Raw genomic sequence first — 18,785 nt, 5'->3', positions numbered from 1 at the left:
CTTCAGGGATATCTCTGCGTTTGTTATGAGCAGTTGGTGTCTGGTGTTGTTTTGATGAAGTTGCCAAGCCTGGGATATTGTCTTTCAACTATTAACAGATTTAGTGTAATCACATTACTGCTGAACCCCTGCATCTATACATTGTTAAATGTCTCTAAATAAAAGCCATAAATAAAGATATTACAACTTCTGCACATCTGTGCTACTGGAGAGTGTGTACACTACTCAGCCTAGTTTAGTACTTTTGTTTATGGTCTGAAGTAGAAAACAGTGATTAGGTCATTCAACAACTGGTTGGAAAATCTGTGAAACCTTTTAAGATTCAGGATCAGATATGTTTCACATGTAAAGGTTCAGGCATGTTTGATAGATCATACAAATAAATTTCATTCATTATATTTATATATGGTGAACATTATGTATTGTTAAAAGGACAGAGCTCTTGTGAGACAGGTGTGTGGCTCTTAAAAGAGCCGTTGTGTTTAGACTGTGGTCAGGCGGGTTTAAGCCCTCTCACCGCGGATGCGGCGGGCCAGCTGGATGTCTTTGGGCATGATGGTGACCCTCTTGGCGTGGATGGCGCACAGGTTGGTGTCCTCGAACAGGCCGACCAGGTAAGCCTCGCTGGCCTCCTGCAGAGCCATGACGGCGGAGCTCTGGAAGCGCAGGTCGGTCTTGAAGTCCTGAGCGATCTCCCTGACCAGGCGCTGGAAGGGCAGCTTGCGGATGAGCAGCTCGGTGGACTTCTGGTAGCGACGGATCTCCCTGAGAGCCACGGTACCGGGCCTGTAACGGTGAGGCTTCTTGACGCCGCCGGTGGCAGGGGCGCTTTTACGGGCAGCCTTGGTGGCGAGCTGCTTCCTGGGGGCTTTGCCTCCGGTGGATTTACGGGCGGTCTGCTTGGTTCTTGCCATTTCGAGCGACTACGAGATTCTGCCTCTTCCTCAGAAAGAGTTGTGATTCTGAAGCTGTTCGTGTCTCTTTATATAGCCAGAGCCGGAGCGCCGACAAGGCTGATTGGTCGAATATGTGCACGTGATGTAGCTGCTCCTCTGCAGCGTCATACAAGGAGGCATGCAGGTTTCATGTATAAAACATTTTGTCAAGTATTTTATACACCAAATAATAGGAAAAAAATGATATATATATATATATATATATATATATATATATATATATGTCTTAAAACGTCATGTACAAAAGAATATAAGTATTAATCTATCTAATAAACATTTGTTATATGAGTGGGTTGGATCCAAAAACATTACATACACTTGTGTGTGTTCACACCATATGTTTTATTTAATGGAGACTAAATATTTATTGTAAAATAAATGTTGACAACCAAATATTAGTAACTATTACTGTAACTGTCTGTTATATGGAAGTAATGAAAGTACATGAGCATAACAGCTGTTTAATGTTACCACAGCTGGGTGTCATGTTGATATAAATAATATAAAGATAAATTAATGTTTATTTACTGGTAATGAATTTAACCAACTTTTCATCACTATCTGGTCAAATGTTAAACTGTGTTACTGTGTGAAATGAAAGTTAGACATTACAGCATCATGGATAAGTCTGATCTTCATTTATTCCCAGAGGGAAAACTCAAAGACAGAAATAAAATTAGAAAAGTATTTTAAAAAAGTGCATAGAAATAAATAAGAATATAATACAAGAACAATTAAAGTTCAACGGTATAAGGGCAAGTTATATACACAATACCTGTAACCTACTGTAAAGTCTCAAATCAGGAGACACAGCCGACAGTAAAGCAAGACAATTGTAGTCACATGTTTGAAAAATGTAAGTACTTTCTCTAAAAACTACAGGATCTTTAAGTCCATCTAGAAATGAGTGCAGTGATTTATAACCAGGATGGTCACCAATACAAAAATATACCAAATAAACTGTATATAAAAATAGAAATTCAATAAACGCCATCTTCTCCGGTTTCTTCTTCGACACAGCAATTTTTTCCAATTAAACACATTTACAAGTGCAGGAAGTGTATAAAACATAAAAAGTAAGTTTGGCGCTGGACATTTGCTCTTAGTGAAATATGTGGGTGGCTCTTAAAAGAGCCTTTTGTTGTGTTTAAAGTAAAGTTTAGAACATTTACTTCTTGGCTGCTTTCTTAGCGCCAGTCTTCTTGGGCTTGGCAGCTTTGGGCTTCGCCACCTTCTTCGCAGCCTTCTTGGGTGTAGTCGCCTTCTTGGCGGCCTTCTTCGGGCTCTTTGCGGGTTTCTTGGCCGCTGCGGGCTTCTTGGCGGCGACGGGTTTCTTGGCCTTCTTCGGTGTGGTCTTGGCCGCTTTGGGCTTCTTGGCGGCTGCCGGCTTCTTAGCGGCGGCTTTCTTCGCTGCGGGCTTCTTGGCTTTCGGCGCGGCGGCGGCGGCGGGCTTCTTCCCCACCTTCTTGGGCTTCTCGGCGGTCTTGCTCGCCTTGAAGGATCCGGAGGCTCCGGTTCCCTTGGTCTGGACCAGAGCGCCTTTACCGACCAGGGTCTTGATGGCGCGTCTGACGTGGGCGCTGTTGTGCTCCACATCGTAGCCCTGAGCGGCCAGAGACTTCTTCAGAGCCACGTAGGACAGACCTTTCCGCTCCTTGGACGCGGACACGGCCTTCAGGATCAGCTCACTGGCGCCGGGGCCTGTCTTCTTGCTCGGCTTAGCGGCCTTCTTCTTCGCTGCTTTGGCCGGAGCGGCGGCGGCGGGTGCGGCTGGGGCGACTTCTGCCATTGTACTGTCAAACAATCACTGTCAACGAGACCGATCGGACTGATTCAGATTCTCCTGCAAAGAGTGGAACTTAAACACACCATGAGAACCGTGGAGACTCAACCCGGCCGGCCTCTCCACAGAGCCGCAGGAACAGGAGACACTTGTGTTTTCTCTTTGCCGATAAACGGAGAAAATACACGTTTGGCGGAACTAATCAAATCTATAATCGTATCGATCTGACAGCGAACGAGTTTCTCTTCGTGTGTAAGTCAAATAAAGCTCTGAAGGTTTTTGAATATGGATTGGGAGGCCTTCAAACCTCTCCTATCTGCCGCCGTGAGAGGCGTTGGTCTGGGACTTTTCTCTCTCATTTCTCTCGTAAATGTTTTAAAAAGCTCCAGAAACCAAATTAAACGAGTTTGACAGTGAGATGAGAAGTTTGTTCACAGATCTGATGTCAAAAGATTTCATTCCTGGCACTAGTTTTTAATTAAACACAGGTTAGTTTGCTGCCTTCAAACACACTCATGCCAGTCGAAGCCACTGGCTGAGTTACTTCCTGTGTCATCTATTTACCAGTTACTCATTTTTAATTCATCATGGATTCATTCCTAAATTAAAGTTACTGCAATCTGAAATTGTGTAACATATATTTACATCACTGTAATGACTCAAACGCTTTTACACACACACACCGACCTCAAAGGAGACAGATGTGCTCAAACACACACACACTGTCAACAGTAGAGGTCACTTTATTTATCACTACACTTGATAACAATCAATATAATATCAATACACCTGTTGATTGGTTTTCCTACAATATCAAAGCAAGAAACAAATAATTTCAATGAAACAAACACTCAGGAAGTAAAACAGAAGAATAAAGGTTCATTCAGTCAAATAACAGAACACTTGTTTACGTCTGGACGACTAGGTGAAAGGGTTGATTTAGATGTTTTAATGTATGAAAAGTCACTTTTAAACAAAGACAACATTAAACTCCAGAAGAACATGAGGTGAAATAAGAAAGTTATATTACAGTGAAATGCCACATCACAAAAAACTATGGATTTTGCAGCATAGCTATAATGAATATGCCCTGAATGTAGTGATGAGAAATACTGTAAAATGTAAATAATTCACATTAAAATCAAACATATTTATCATGCTGTAAATACACCCTATTTCCAGTTTATGAGCTACATCAAGACACAGCTGTAGACACAGCTGTAGGTATAAATCAGGTTGAAATAACTAATAACTACAACATTATCAGAACCATCATAAAGATGAATCAACACCTGTCAGCTGATCTGATCATTATAACGTGGATGAAGATAGGATTTATTCCACTGCTGCTGTTTTACACTCAATCACTATTATATGGTATAATTGCATTGTACTATAGTTTATATGATGGTTTCGTGTTTAGGGTGAGAATAAACAAATACTTTTGAATTGACTCTAACTATTTATCATTTATTTTTGTTTTTTCAGTTGGTCACTAGAGGCCATCTTCATTTTCATTAGATTTTCTAGTCATGGCACATGAGTCATTCTTTTACAGCATGAAGGATATTTTTCGGGTTACTCTGTTTAAAAACATATTTAAACTGTTAATCCTGTAGCTTTTGTTTATTCGGTTGTCATCTTACCTTTAGATTTAAATCTTGTTTCTGTTGTGACAACATAATCTTAACCAAAACAGCATCGCCTTCCACAAACTCCAGTGATCTTTGACCTAAAGGAGACTATAGCAAATTATCCAACCTCATTAACTGACAGTTATTACATGTTTTACTATAAATAATATTTAAAGGAGGTTATATGCCATTTATATACTGTCTTTGATCGCATGACATGTGACACATGTCAATACAACCCATTTTGAATTTTATGTCCACATTTACAGTCATTCAGAAAGTATTCAGACCCCTTCATTTTTTTCACGTTGTCATGTTGCAGCCTCATGCTGAAACAAAATTTAAAAAAAATTTAGCAAATTTATTTAAAAAGTACAACCTAAAATACTGACATAAGTATTCAGACAATTAGCTATGACAGTAATAATTACATTTTTGAAATTTTGATGAAACCGAGATTGAACTGTTTGGTCTCTGTTATGTTCCCTGACGAGGAACCAGGGGAAGATCAGGAGGCAGAACAATGTGTCAGGAAAACCAAGGAATTTTCTTCTTAAACTAAAACACAAACTAAATCACCAGACAAGGTAACTAAAAGCGCTGGTTGCAAATGAACTATAAAACAATACACTAGCAGGGTTTTCACAGCGTACTAAAATGAGGGTCAAAGAACAAAAGAAAACACAGGTAAGTCAGGTATCGTAACACCCGCCTTCACAGCAAGTACAGCAGCGTACAGCTCCCACCCTGGGGTGTATTGTCATGTAACGTAGTGTATTGTACTGTGGAGCCAAACCATCACATACTTCATTCAGTGCGAGGATGACTGCTAATGTGGTGAATCAGCATAAGACCTCCAGAGCAGTACGGTATCCAAGTATAACAATAAAACACATATTAACCCGTTCATTAGGACAAGTTGACATACAGCGGAAATTCTGAATTGTTTAATATGTTTTTCAAGTGATAAACAGCCGTCTAGTTGTGTGACTGATGTAACATCAAAAGTTAAGATCCATGTTTTTTATACTTTATACTGGTCTCATGGTTTTGGTTTATGATGGTTTGATTTTCTCATGATCTTCCCTCCTTTTTTTCATCATGTAGGACAGGTGGACAATAATGCCACATAGGAAAAAAAAAATCGATTGGTCAGAATCTAAATATTGTGGTTAAAGGTGTAGGTGCTCGATAGAGAAGAATGTTATATCATAATTATATATGATGTATGTGCGTTTATTTATATTGACCATATTTTGTTGTTGATCAGATATGAAGACAAATCTGGAGGAATCCAAATAAAATCTTACTTTAAAAAAAGATTTAAATAACTAATGTTTCTGACTTGCTTGAAAAAGCTATAGATCTAGATCTAGATCTTCTTCTTATGTTTGGTGAAGGTATTGATGCCACTACTAATAATACTATGATTTATGAATACAGCCCATTCCTATTGGAATTAGCACAAGACAATATATTGACCTCAGAAATATATGAACAGTCTACATATAATGTCCAGGAAGATGTGAATCAAGTACATACAAATAGTCCATGTTCGTGCATCAGGTCAGTGGGAACATATATCTTACCCAGTTCATAGATAAATAATCTGTAATCTATGATAAATGTAAGTATTAATATCTATCATTAGTTATGTTTTAAACATATATTCAGTAAATTCGAACCCACTATCCTCCTGCCAGACCCAGGCCTGAGGCCACAGCAGCAGCTCATAGGTTTGATACAGCAGAACAGTGGAGCAGCTCATCCCAAAGCAAGAAATTACATTTCTATATTTATTCCTCCACTTTTATGTGCTTTTGCTTTAATGACAAAGAAACAGCTTCAGATTGTCTTTGGTACAAACACTTTTTACAGGAGAATAAAACTAATGATAAACACAGTGACTGTCTGCCATAGCAGGTGTAATCAACTTTTGAGTGTGTTTGAAGGCAGCAAACTAACCTGTGTTTAATTAAAAACTAGAGTCAGGAATGAAATCTTTTGACATCAGATCTGTGAACAAACTTCTCATCTCACTGTCAAACTCGTTTAATTTGGTTTCTGGAGCTTTTTAAAACATTTACGAGAGAAATGAGAGAGAAAAGTCCCAGACCAACGCCTCTCACGGCGGCAGATAGGAGAGGTTTGAAGGCCTCCCAATCCATATTCAAAAACCTTCAGAGCTTTATTTGACTTACACACGAAGAGAAACTCGTTCGCTGTCAGATCGATACGATTATAGATTTGATTAGTTCCGCCAAACGTGTATTTTCTCCGTTTATCGGCAAAGAGAAAACACAAGTGTCTCCTGTTCCTGCGGCTCTGTGGAGAGGCCGGCCGGGTTGAGTCTCCACGGTTCTCATGGTGTGTTTAAGTTCCACTCTTTGCAGGAGAATCTGAATCAGTCCGATCGGTCTCGTTGACAGTGATTGTTTGACAGTACAATGGCAGAAGTCGCCCCAGCCGCACCCGCCGCCGCCGCTCCGGCCAAAGCAGCGAAGAAGAAGGCCGCTAAGCCGAGCAAGAAGACAGGCCCCGGCGCCAGTGAGCTGATCCTGAAGGCCGTGTCCGCGTCCAAGGAGCGGAAAGGTCTGTCCTACGTGGCTCTGAAGAAGTCTCTGGCCGCTCAGGGCTACGATGTGGAGCACAACAGCGCCCACGTCAGACGCGCCATCAAGACCCTGGTCGGTAAAGGCGCTCTGGTCCAGACCAAGGGAACCGGAGCCTCCGGATCCTTCAAGGCGAGCAAGACCGCCGAGAAGCCCAAGAAGGTGGTGAAGAAGCCCGCCGCCCGCTAAGAAGCCGGCAGCCGCCAAGAAGCCCAAAGCGGCCAAGACCACACCGAAGAAGGCCAAGAAACCCGTCGCCGCCAAGAAGCCCGCAGCGGCCAAGAAACCCGCAAAGAGCCCGAAGAAGGCCGCCAAGAAGGCGACTACACCCAAGAAGGCTGCGAAGAAGGTGGCGAAGCCCAAAGCTGCCAAGCCCAAGAAGACTGGCGCTAAGAAAGCAGCCAAGAAGTAAATGTTCTAAACTTTACTTTAAACACAACAAAAGGCTCTTTTAAGAGCCACCCACATATTTCACTAAGAGCAAATGTCCAGCGTTCAAGTGTCCAAGTTCATTTTTATGTCTTATACACTTCCTGCACTTGTAAATGTGTTTAATTGAAAAAATTGCTGTGTCGAAGAAGAAACCGGAGAAGATGGCGTTTATTGAATTTCTATTTTTATATACAGTTTATTTGGTATATTTTTGTATTGGTGACCATCCTGGTTATAAATCACTGCACTCATTTCTAGATGGACTTAAAGATCCTGTAGTTTTTAGAGAAAGTACTTACATTTTTCAAACATGTGACTACAATTGTCTTGCTTTACTGTCGGCTGTGTCTCCTGATTTGAGACTTTACAGTAGGTTACAGGTATTGTGTATATAACTTGCCCTTATACCGTTGAACTTTAATTGTTCTTGTATTATATTCTTATTTATTTCTATGCACCTTTTAAAATACTTTTCTAATTTTATTTCTGTTGAGTTTTCCCTCTGGGAATAAATGAAGATCAGACTTATCCATGATGCTGTAATGTCTAACTTTCATTTCACACAGTAACACAGTTTAACATTTGACCAGATAGTGATGAAAAGTTGGTTAAATTCATTACCAGTAAATAAACATTAATTTATCTTTATATTATTTATATCAACATGACACCCAGCTGTGGTAACATTAAACAGCTGTTATGCTCATGTACTTTCATTACTTCCATATAACAGACAGTTACAGTAATAGTTACTAATATTTGGTTGTCAACATTTATTTTACAATAAATATTTAGTCTCCATTAAATAAAACTTATGGTGTGAACACACACAAGTGTATGTAATGTTTTTGGATCCAACCCACTCATATAACAAATGTTTATTAGATAGATTAATACTTATATTCTTTTGTACATGACGTTTTAAGACATATATATATATATCATTTTTTTCCTATTATTTGGTGTATAAAATACTTGACAAAATGTTTTATACATGAAACCTGCATGCCTCCTTGTATGACGCTGCAGAGGAGCAGCTACATCACGTGCACATATTCGACCAATCAGCCTTGTCGGCGCTCCGGCTCTGGCTATATAAAGAGACACGAACAGCTTCAGAATCACAACTCTTTCTGAGGAAGAGGCAGAATCTCGTAGTCGCTCGAAATGGCAAGAACCAAGCAGACCGCCCGTAAATCCACCGGAGGCAAAGCCCCCAGGAAGCAGCTCGCCACCAAGGCTGCCCGTAAAAGCGCCCCTGCCACCGGTGGCGTCAAGAAGCCTCACCGTTACAGGCCCGGTACCGTGGCTCTCAGGGAGATCCGTCGCTACCAGAAGTCCACCGAGCTGTTGATCCGCAAGCTGCCCTTCCAGCGCCTGGTCAGGGAGATCGCTCAGGACTTCAAGACCGACCTGCGCTTCCAGAGCTCCGCCGTCATGGCTCTGCAGGAGGCCAGCGAGGCTTACCTGGTCGGCCTGTTCGAGGACACCAACCTGTGCGCCATCCACGCCAAGAGGGTCACCATCATGCCCAAAGACATCCAGCTGGCCCGTCGCATCCGCGGGGAGAGGGCTTAAACCCGCCTGACCACAGTCTAAACACAACGGCTCTTTTAAGAGCCACACACCTGTCTCACAAGAGCTCTGTCCTTTTAACAAAACAAAATATTCATCATATATAAAGAAATGAATGAAACTCATTTCTATGATCTATTAAACATGAATCTTAAAAGGTTTCACAGGTTTCCAATATTCCAACCAGTTGTTGAATGAACTAATCACTGTTTTCTACTTCAGACCATAAACAAAAGTACTATACTAGACTGAGTAGTGAACACACTCTCCAGTAGCTCACACGTGCAGAAGTTGTATTTACCTTTATTTATGGCTTTCATTTAGAGACATTTAACAATGTATAGATGCAGGGGTTCAGCAGTAATGTGATTACACTAAATCTGTTAATAGTTGAAAGACAATATCCCAGGCTTGGCAACTTCATCAAAACACCAGACACCAACTGCTCATAACAAACAGATATCCCTGAAGTTCTTATGTTTACTACATATGAAATATATTGTACAAACCAAGTGCAGCTAGTACAGAATTAATACATTCATTATAATTTCAAGTAATTTCTAAAACTTTTACCAAAAGCAGGAACTAATCTTAATGTTAAGTCATTTATGATTTTCAATGTTTATATCCTCACATTTAAGCTTACACAGTAATAAGATACCAATATTAAACATAAAAGGATTATTCTCTGTAGAAGAGTTGTGTGGCTCTTAAAAGAGCCGTTGTGTTGTTGGGAGCTGTGGTGTCACGTTTAACCTCCGAAGCCGTACAGGGTGCGGCCCTGTCTCTTCAGGGCATAGACCACATCCATGGCGGTCACCGTCTTCCTCTTGGCGTGCTCGGTGTAGGTGACGGCGTCACGGATCACGTTCTCCAGGAAGACCTTGAGCACACCGCGGGTCTCCTCGTAGATGAGACCGGAGATACGCTTGACTCCGCCACGGCGAGCCAGACGGCGGATGGCGGGCTTGGTGATTCCCTGGATGTTATCACGGAGAACTTTACGGTGACGCTTGGCGCCTCCTTTTCCGAGTCCCTTGCCTCCTTTGCCGCGTCCACTCATGTTGTCGAGTTCAGGTTGATCCGAAGAAAAACTTATAAATGTCGAGTCAGGAACGTCCGTATTTAAATCGTGAATGCGGACGTAAAGGAAGACATACAGCTCCGCCTCAGTCCGCCATTTGCGTTTCCTCTCTCAAGCTAGAGCCCGTGAGCCTCTGCGTTTCCGGTTAAAAAAACATCGATACTCACAATCCTGCTGACCTCTGAAATATGAAATTGGCCGCCAACTCTAGTTGTCTAATTATCAACTACTCAACGTCACAGCTGGAACTTAATGCTTCAGTTATTCTAGTCCAAGTCTGTTCCATCAAATTCACCAGATTATTGCCGTTTTTTAAACTAGTCAAACTGTTTTATTTGTGAATGTGGATAGTAATAGAAAACTACTAACTTACTATATAATTAAAATGCAAGATTAATGAAGGCAGTGGATAATAAAGCTGTGTTTAGCTTCTTTTTAAAGCCTTTAAACTGTGGACAGACGTGTAGCTCCTGTAGATCCTAGAGACATTAGGTTTATATGGATAAAACATTTCAGAAATTTATTTAAGAGCCAGAACATTTAATGACATGGGTAAAACCTTTCAGTCCATTTTAGGAACTGGAGTACCATGCTCTCTTTTCTTAGTTAAGGATGATCTAAGGGCTGTTAAGCTTTTGACTTTGTCTCCAAAAACTACAACACTTAATCCACATTTCAAAATCTTCAGTTTCTTACAACGTATGACAAGAAAGTGAGATTACACCTGCCTGAATACAGCCAACACACAGCAGTTCCACACACCTGTCCTCAGAGAACGCTTTTCTTTCAGACATGTTAAAACACGTCCTGTGTGATATGTGTGGTCCATCAACTGAGCTGACTTCATGCAACTTCAATTGTACAGAGCAGAAAATAGCTGTGACTTCATGTCCAGGACTAATACACAGAAGAGGATGTCGGCTTCCACATACTCTCATTCATTCCTTAGTTTTTATGGCTGTTTAAAGCTAATTCCAAGTAAATGGAAAAATCAACATGAAAATAAAATCATTGCATAAGTGTATGTTACTCATGTTCTCATGTCCTGTGCTGTTTGACAAGCAGATATTGTTGAGGTAGAGCGGACTGCTTAGCTGTTGTGTAAATAATTTAACACTAATTGAAAAGCACCTTTTCATACGGGAAATGTAGCACAAACTGCTTTACAAAATAAATTACATGCACCAAGTGCTTCACATGAAAAGACAAAATTAACAAAAACATTAACATAAAATTAAGTAATGGAAAAGTATGGTGTTTGCAGTGTACTTCCCAGTAGCATTAGGTAATGTATACTCCTGAAGAACAGGATCAGTCAGGACTTTTACCTAGTAACACTTAACTTGTATGTAATCTTTAATAAGCCAGTGATCATAAATATAGAAAGGATTATGCTCCTTCCCCAGCTCATTTACATATTCAGTGATTAAATTAATACTAGTCATAATCATTAGGGATTATTCTCTGTAGAAGAGTTGTGTGGCTCTTAAAAGAGCCGTTGTGTTGTTGGGAGCTGTGGTGTCACGTTTAACCTCCGAAGCCGTACAGGGTGCGGCCCTGCCTCTTCAGGGCATAGACCACATCCATGGCGGTCACCGTCTTCCTCTTGGCGTGCTCGGTGTAGGTGACGGCGTCACGGATGACGTTCTCCAGGAAGACCTTGAGCACACCGCGGGTCTCCTCGTAGATGAGACCGGAGATACGCTTGACTCCGCCACGGCGAGCCAGACGGCGGATGGCGGGCTTGGTGATTCCCTGGATGTTATCACGGAGAACTTTACGGTGACGCTTGGCGCCTCCTTTTCCGAGTCCCTTGCCTCCTTTGCCGCGTCCACTCATGATTCCGATAGTTCACAGAAACTGATGACGAGAGCGTGAGTCGCGTCCGTATTTGAATCCTGTCTGCGGACGTTAGTGAAGACAAACATGTATCCACTGGGCGGGAAACTGGGCGGGAAACCGTTAACCGTTGGCGTTAACCCTTTGTTTAATGAATAGAGGATATTATCTTGTGTTTTCATACAAACTTCTGTAGATGTCTAATCACGTATTTTTCTTTTGTTTCTTACATGTTTTCCCGCCTGTTTCCGTCAATGAGTGAGATTGACTGCACGTTAAATTATCACTGTGCCATCCTTTCAGGTTTTATTCCTCCAGTCTAACACAGTATTGTATTTATCACATAAACAGGCAACAACCTGTGTATGTATTAAAATAGAGATAATATGTTGGTTCTTAAGGGACAGTGTGTTCATCATCACAGAGTATAATGCTAGTCTAAGGCACAGCCTAATGTATTTAGTGCATTATTATACACTGAGGTCCGAAATAGGAGAAGCAGAACAGAATGCAATTGTTTTAATTGATGAGACCGTTGGCTGCGTTTTATCATCTTTATATGATCCTGTTGAATAAGAACGTTGTTTGTTATTTAAATTATATTGTAAAGTCTTGTGTGTTCACTGTTCTTTCATGAATAACTTTTAATCTACATTCAGGTTTCTGTTGAAAATGAGATTTTTATCTACTTGATTAAATAAAGGTAAAAAAAAGTGAACACAATAAGAGAACGGTATAACACTGATGTGATATATTTAAAGTGGAGGATTAAATGAAGGTGGTGGAGAACAGAGCAGTTTTTAAGCTTCTCTTTGAGCAAGGTTCAGTTTGGGCAGATCTGCTCTCCACTGGCAGCTGGTGCAGAGCAGTTACTCAGTGACCAGCTCATGTAGACCAAAGACTTATACATATATTTATATATACACACACACGCACACCAACACACACACTATAAACTTATATAAACACCTCGGATACAGAGAGCAGAGTGAGTTCTTATCATGTGCCAAGAGAGTGATAAGCTTATTTCTTGGTGAAGGATGATGTTGGGACTTTAGACTTCAACACAGCTATTGATGTAATATGTATTAATTATGAACAGATTATATATTTGTATGACACAAAGCAGAGGAAGGATTGTCTTAGTAGATAGAGTGGGTGGCTCTTAAAAGAGCCGTTGGGTTGTTGTTGTAGCAGAGCTGTTTACTTGGAGCTGGTGTACTTGGTCACGGCCTTGGTGCCCTCAGACACGGCGTGCTTGGCCAGCTCCCCGGGGAGCAGCAGGCGGACGGCGGTCTGGATCTCCCTGGAGGTGATGGTGGAGCGCTTGTTGTAGTGAGCCAGGCGGGAGGCCTCACCGGCGATACGCTCGAAGATGTCGCTCACGAACGAGTTCATGATGCTCATGGCCTTGGAGGAGATTCCGGTGTCGGGGTGGACCTGCTTCAGCACCTTGTACACGTAGATGGCGTAGCTCTCCTTCCTGGTCTTTCTCCTCTTCTTTCCGCCCTTGCCGGCGGTCTTGGCCACGGCTTTCTTGGAGCCCTTCTTGGGCGCTGTCTTCGCTGGTTCAGGCATCGTCAGAGATTCACTTTCCTCAAGCAAATGTGAAGAATAAGCGCTGCGCCTGCTCTTCTTCTACACACCAGATGCTAATGTGGCTGCGCTGTCCCCGCTCTGCCATTGGCTGATTGTTAACGCGTGAAAGCGCAGCTCCACCCGGAAATCTAACAGCAGGACACGGAGGAGACAGTTTAGGGGAATGCGGTTCGACCCCATTTTAACGGCACAGACAACGTGATGTGTTCATAACGCTTTACTTGAGGCATTAAAATCTATTTTAATGCTAATTAAAGACACATGTTGTGTTTTTTTCGCGGCCTTTATCACATCAGTCTGATTTCATGAACATGTTTCATACTTTTGATTGTTAACAAGAGGAATTTTTTTTTAAAGATTATCAATTAAAAGTGTATAAAATATTGACCGGTGAAAACATTTTGGTGTAATCTTAAACTTGACTTGAATACATATAAAAAAATATATGGGAAGTTTAGTTAATCTGTTTGGGGACTGAACCTACAGCACAATGAGCTTTTTAATGTATTAATTTATTTAAATGTAATTAATCAGTGGTTTTTTCTAGGTCAGAGGGGAACATTTAAAAGACTTATACCCCATACAAACTGGTTTTGGAAGGTGTCATATATCCATACAAGCAAACTAGCAAGCTGCTATGTGTTCAACATTTACTTTAGATCTGGATAACATGAGACAAAGTAAGAATTGTCCAGAAACTGTATTTATACATGAAAATCTGTCTCTCACGTAAATTCTGTTTATTAACTTTTGTTTATTAGTGTCATCTCTCTCTCTCTTGTGTTTAGGGAATAAATCTATTATACATTATAATAAAGTTAACCTTCTATTTCAACACTGTTAAGCAATGCCCTCTACAAGAATGAATTCGGATCAACCCTACATCTGCCATATTGTGTGCTCTTGTACAGTTTATTTAGTGTATGATATCATGCAAGAACATATATAATAATTATTTTCATTTCATATAAAGTTCATTTAACTTGTGTAAAATCTTTAACTGTCGAAAATAATTAACATGTGACATGAAGAACAATTTAATACATTCATAATTTATGTCAGTATCAGGATGAAATCACACAAAATTGTCTGAAATGGAGAAGAAATTCTGTCCTGAGATTTTCTGCATTTGAAGAAAAGGTACATCAGAGAAATTATATAAGAAGAATTTAGACAATAAAGTGCAGACAATAAAGATGTTTAGACAGTGACTGTGAATAAAATCAATGTCAGATTTATTGTTTGGAACCTAATGGATGATAAAAATAAGGAAAAAATGAAAATAGTAGATCAAAACTACTCTATTCTTAATGATACTGCTTCAGCTCATGTCTTCTTGTTCTTGTTCTTGTTCAGCAGTGTGATAAACATGGCCACACTGTGCTGAGATATATGTATGTGCAAGTTAGTGGCGCCATCTAGTGGCGACACATCAAAACACCACCTTCCTCATTTCTCCTCAGTCAACAGCAAACAGCCACAGTTGAGTTAGCTTCAGTTTATTTCATAACTCTTCTGCATATATTATTAACATTTTAACAAACAGGATTCTTTTTTGTTAAAAACACAATGTAACATTAACGGGATTGAGGTTTAACATGTGATACACTTAAACCACTTATACACAGAGAACGTCAGAAAGTTTTGGCTTATTCAGACCAATTTGGCAGCGTTGTTTTGGGGAACGGTGTCAGTAAAGGTACTTGATGGACGGAGGCAGCGTCACGGATGATTCACACTCACAGGCAGCAAAGTCTTAGTGACTCCACACAGGAGGGGGAACTACCTCCACTACTGTTGGCAGAGCACAACATCATAGGGCTGTATTCAGTCAAAACCATGCAATAAAAATGAATAAATAAAACAAAAAAAAAGAAAAAAAAACAAAACACTTTGCAGGTTTGCCTACAAACAGTTGCTTTTTAAGAAATGTTGTAAAATGTGGATTTGATTGAAACAGATTTGTGGACCATGAGCGCCAGTTTGTGCCTCTGAGGGTTTTTTTGTTGTTGTTGTTATGGTTACAGTCCAGTCAAAGAAAAGCAAAAGAAAAATGCACAAATCAAACTTCTAAACAGGTTTCTTCATTTCTGAGATACTTTGACACTCTTCGGTACAAAAAGATATTCCATGAAGTGTTTCATAGAGCAGGTTTTTAAACCCTTTTAAAAGTGTTTGAACCAAACAAAGAAGGAAACTCATCGTCGCTCCTGCCGTGCAGCACGTCACCAAAGGTTTTGTCAGGATCATTTATCGAGTTTAGTCTAGTTTCTTTCATATTTTCATTTCCATATAAAAATAATGTGTGAGTGTTGATTTTTGCTTCATGTGAGATGAGAATGATATGTAAGATACAACCAGAAGTCTGTCCCTGTACTTTGGTGTAACTCCTGATGCTGCACCATCACTGTGTGAATGGGTGAATGAGATATTGTAAAGTGCTCTGAGTGGCTGACAGACTGATGTAAATGAGGTCTGTTTACCATTTATTTAGTTGTGGGGCTGGTTTGGATCGAGAAACCCCCGTCCTTCCACACCTTTCAAACATTCGAGTCGGGGGCGTCTGTGAATTCACACCCACTTATCAGAGCTTTTGTGTCCTTCCTGTGAACCTAATGCAATTCCTCTTATTCCTGCCTCAGCAAAGAAGCTATCACCCAGGTAGCGTTAGTCCAGGACTCTGCCTAAAGTTTGAAGTCCCCATATTTAAACGATATCACCTCCCCGATCTCCACAAGCTTGCAGTTCCAAGCAACGTTAGCATGTTTGACACATCATACAAACTAGTTCTGATCCAGGATCCTTAGGTCCAACCAAGTTAAGCCCAGATCAACAGAAACCATGCTCGGTTTGCAAGAATTAGCCAGAACTAAGCTGGTTTAAACATCCACATACTTTTGGCCACACGTCGTATCACCTCTACAGTAGTTGCCATCTTTGTTTGGTTGAATGAACAGAGATGCACCTTGTAAAACAGATTTCAAAAAGAAAACATTACAGAACTGAACATTATTGTGAACATGACAATTCCCTAAAAGGCACAAACTGAATCTAGTGAACCACTGATGCATTTAACTGAAATCAATAAAAACCCGATCAGCCTATAAGATAAATATGTGTGTGTTTGTGAGTGTGTGTGTTGTGAGGTAATATGGAGAGCTAATGGAGGATGTTTGTAGGAGTTGAGGGGTAAGGCTGGACATCTCCAATCTACACAGTACAGGGATAGCAGCTTCGAGGAAACACAGAACACGATTCACAACTGCAGAAAACAGGGTTGAAACAATAAAACTGGAATTACTGTAAATTCTCAAATAGTGGATTCTATTTGAATTATATTCCTAATAATTAAAGTCATCTTATTTTATTAATAGCAAAAATAAACAGGACTTTTACTTCTGGAGGCCTGATAAACAGCCTGATACACTATTTACTACCTACAATATAAGTAGTGGAAAGGGGGTTTCCAGAACAGTTAACTGGTGTCAGCATTGTGCAGCAGTAATTCATTCCCAAACCTAAACACTGTCAACCAGACCTTTATGCTTACATTTTCTAAGTCAGATCTTGTACCCAGAGGTCAGAATGAATGATGGATGATTGTGAATATTAGCTATACCAGATGTTCAGCACTGACGGACTGAGATAAGCTAACAGGGTACAAAATCTTATTGTGAATATCAGCTAACAAGGCACAAATCTAACGTGAATTTAGTCATGAGTTTTGCAGGTATCAAAAAACTTTTCAAAGATTTTTAACCCCAATCTCTGTCCTTTCTATGTTGCCTGAAAATGACAAATGTCCTCGCTCGATACAAGAAATGACACATTAAATAAACATATTTTGTATAAAAATATAGAATTAAAGAAACCAACATCAATGTAAACGAATATTACTGATAGTTAAACGTTTTAATTTCGGTTTATGTCGCACAAATTGGGCACGGAGATACAAAATCTTCACCTGCCATCTTTGCAAAACTGATTAAATATCAAATCATTTTCTTTAATTGTTCAACATATGTAATATTATTTCATCCAGATGGTCAGAAGAGTCTGTGAGGATCCAGAAATACCTGCAGATTGTCAGGTATTCAGCGTAGCTTTCAGGAAGAGGCCGATGTTAGCTATCTTTACTTAATCATGACCATTACTTGTCTTTTATTTGAGAATTTACAGTATTTCACCTCCCACTCTGGCACTCACTCATTCTTTCCCCACTTGCACACACATATGTATTCATGCCACTTATAGTTGCTCGATTGATATGTAGGAGGAAGTACAAAATAACAGCAAGAAGAACAGGCCACACAAAGGTAGAGAATACTAAATACTTCAGATTCAAGCCCCTGAACGTACAGTAGAAACCAAAAACATCGCTCGAAAAATCCAACAGCTAAGATGAGCTGACAAAGAGGGGCTCGTGATGTCAGCCCCCCCGAGAACGGTGAGACCCTGAATGCATCTTGCTGTTAGGGAGTGTTTAAAACGCCTGGCGCATTGTTATCTGAGATAGGCTATGGCTTTGGCCCTGGTCGGAGCAGGAGGGGGATGTAGCTGAGGAAAACTAAACTTGGACAAAATCGTCTTTTAGCAACAACCAAGCGTCCGCTCTCCCTCAAATGTATTCAGATGATTTATTTTTTTTTCTTCTCCCTTCATCTGTCTTATCGTTTTAGAAAAATAGAAATCAGGAAAACATCATTACAAAAATAAACCAAAAAGTTCATCCAAAGTCTACATCCACATGACAACTTCACATAAATATGGACTGATATTGCACAGCAAGGGATTCCTTCTGATATGAAGTAAATCACTGACACAACTTGTAGAAAAAAAATAACGTTAGGACATTAAAATGATCAAAAGTTGCATGTCCTGGTTAGGTTTGATTATTATTATTATTTTTTTCTCCAGAGAGACAAAGCAGCAGAATCCCAGGCCCTCCTACATCAGGCAGATGCTGTATCCTCTGAGTCCTGCTCCAAAGAAAAAGAAATTAAAAAAAGAGCAAAAGAAAAGCTTCAGAAGTATCACCGGTGAATTTTGGTTGAAGGCACAGAGTTCCAAAAAAAGGGTCGTAGATGCTGTTTTTTTTTGTTTGTTTGTTTGTTTGTTTGTTTTTTTGAAGAGCAGCAGCAGTTTTTTTTGTGGTTATAGTTTCCAAGGTGGAGGGGGTTCCTGCGGTCGGGTCGACTCTCCTGATGGTCGGAGGGCAGGGCTTCAACTCTCTGTGGAGACAGAAACAAACAGACGACACATGTTCAGAGG

The 18,785-nt window shown here is 40.4% G+C and overlaps 4 protein-coding genes and 1 pseudogene across 4 annotated transcripts; 2 read left to right on the top strand and 3 right to left on the bottom strand.

Annotated features, from left to right (window-relative positions):
• Nucleotides 1-1,351: 1,351 nt before the first annotated feature.
• On the bottom strand, nucleotides 1,352-2,773 carry LOC111229496 (histone H1-like). Its single transcript, XM_022755829.1, has one exon. The coding sequence runs from the start codon at nucleotides 2,743-2,745 to the stop codon at nucleotides 2,125-2,127; it is 621 nt and encodes a 206-aa protein (XP_022611550.1). The 5' UTR covers nucleotides 2,746-2,773; the 3' UTR covers nucleotides 1,352-2,124.
• A 4,019-nt stretch (nucleotides 2,774-6,792) lies between these two features.
• On the top strand, nucleotides 6,793-7,472 carry LOC111229497 (annotated as a pseudogene).
• Nucleotides 7,473-8,579: 1,107 nt separating this feature from the next.
• LOC111229498 (histone H3) lies at nucleotides 8,580-8,995 on the top strand. Its single transcript, XM_022755831.1, has one exon. It carries the CDS (start codon nucleotides 8,585-8,587, stop codon nucleotides 8,993-8,995), a length of 411 nt encoding a protein of 136 aa, XP_022611552.1. The 5' UTR covers nucleotides 8,580-8,584.
• A 2,488-nt stretch (nucleotides 8,996-11,483) lies between these two features.
• Nucleotides 11,484-11,918, bottom strand: LOC111229526 (histone H4). Its single transcript, XM_022755869.1, has one exon. The coding sequence runs from the start codon at nucleotides 11,913-11,915 to the stop codon at nucleotides 11,604-11,606; it is 312 nt and encodes a 103-aa protein (XP_022611590.1). The 5' UTR covers nucleotides 11,916-11,918; the 3' UTR covers nucleotides 11,484-11,603.
• Nucleotides 11,919-12,742: 824 nt separating this feature from the next.
• LOC111229525 (histone H2B 1/2) lies at nucleotides 12,743-13,507 on the bottom strand. The gene has a single exon (XM_022755868.1). The coding sequence runs from the start codon at nucleotides 13,491-13,493 to the stop codon at nucleotides 13,119-13,121; it is 375 nt and encodes a 124-aa protein (XP_022611589.1). The 5' UTR covers nucleotides 13,494-13,507; the 3' UTR covers nucleotides 12,743-13,118.
• Nucleotides 13,508-18,785: the final 5,278 nt, after the last annotated feature.

The sequence above is a fragment of the Seriola dumerili genome, unplaced genomic scaffold (genome assembly GCF_002260705.1).
Source record: "Seriola dumerili isolate Sdu_G_001 unplaced genomic scaffold, Sdu_1.0 BDQW01000236.1, whole genome shotgun sequence".
NCBI lineage: Eukaryota > Metazoa > Chordata > Actinopteri > Carangiformes > Carangidae > Seriola > Seriola dumerili.
This window is presented reverse-complemented; position numbering and strand designations above follow the sequence as displayed.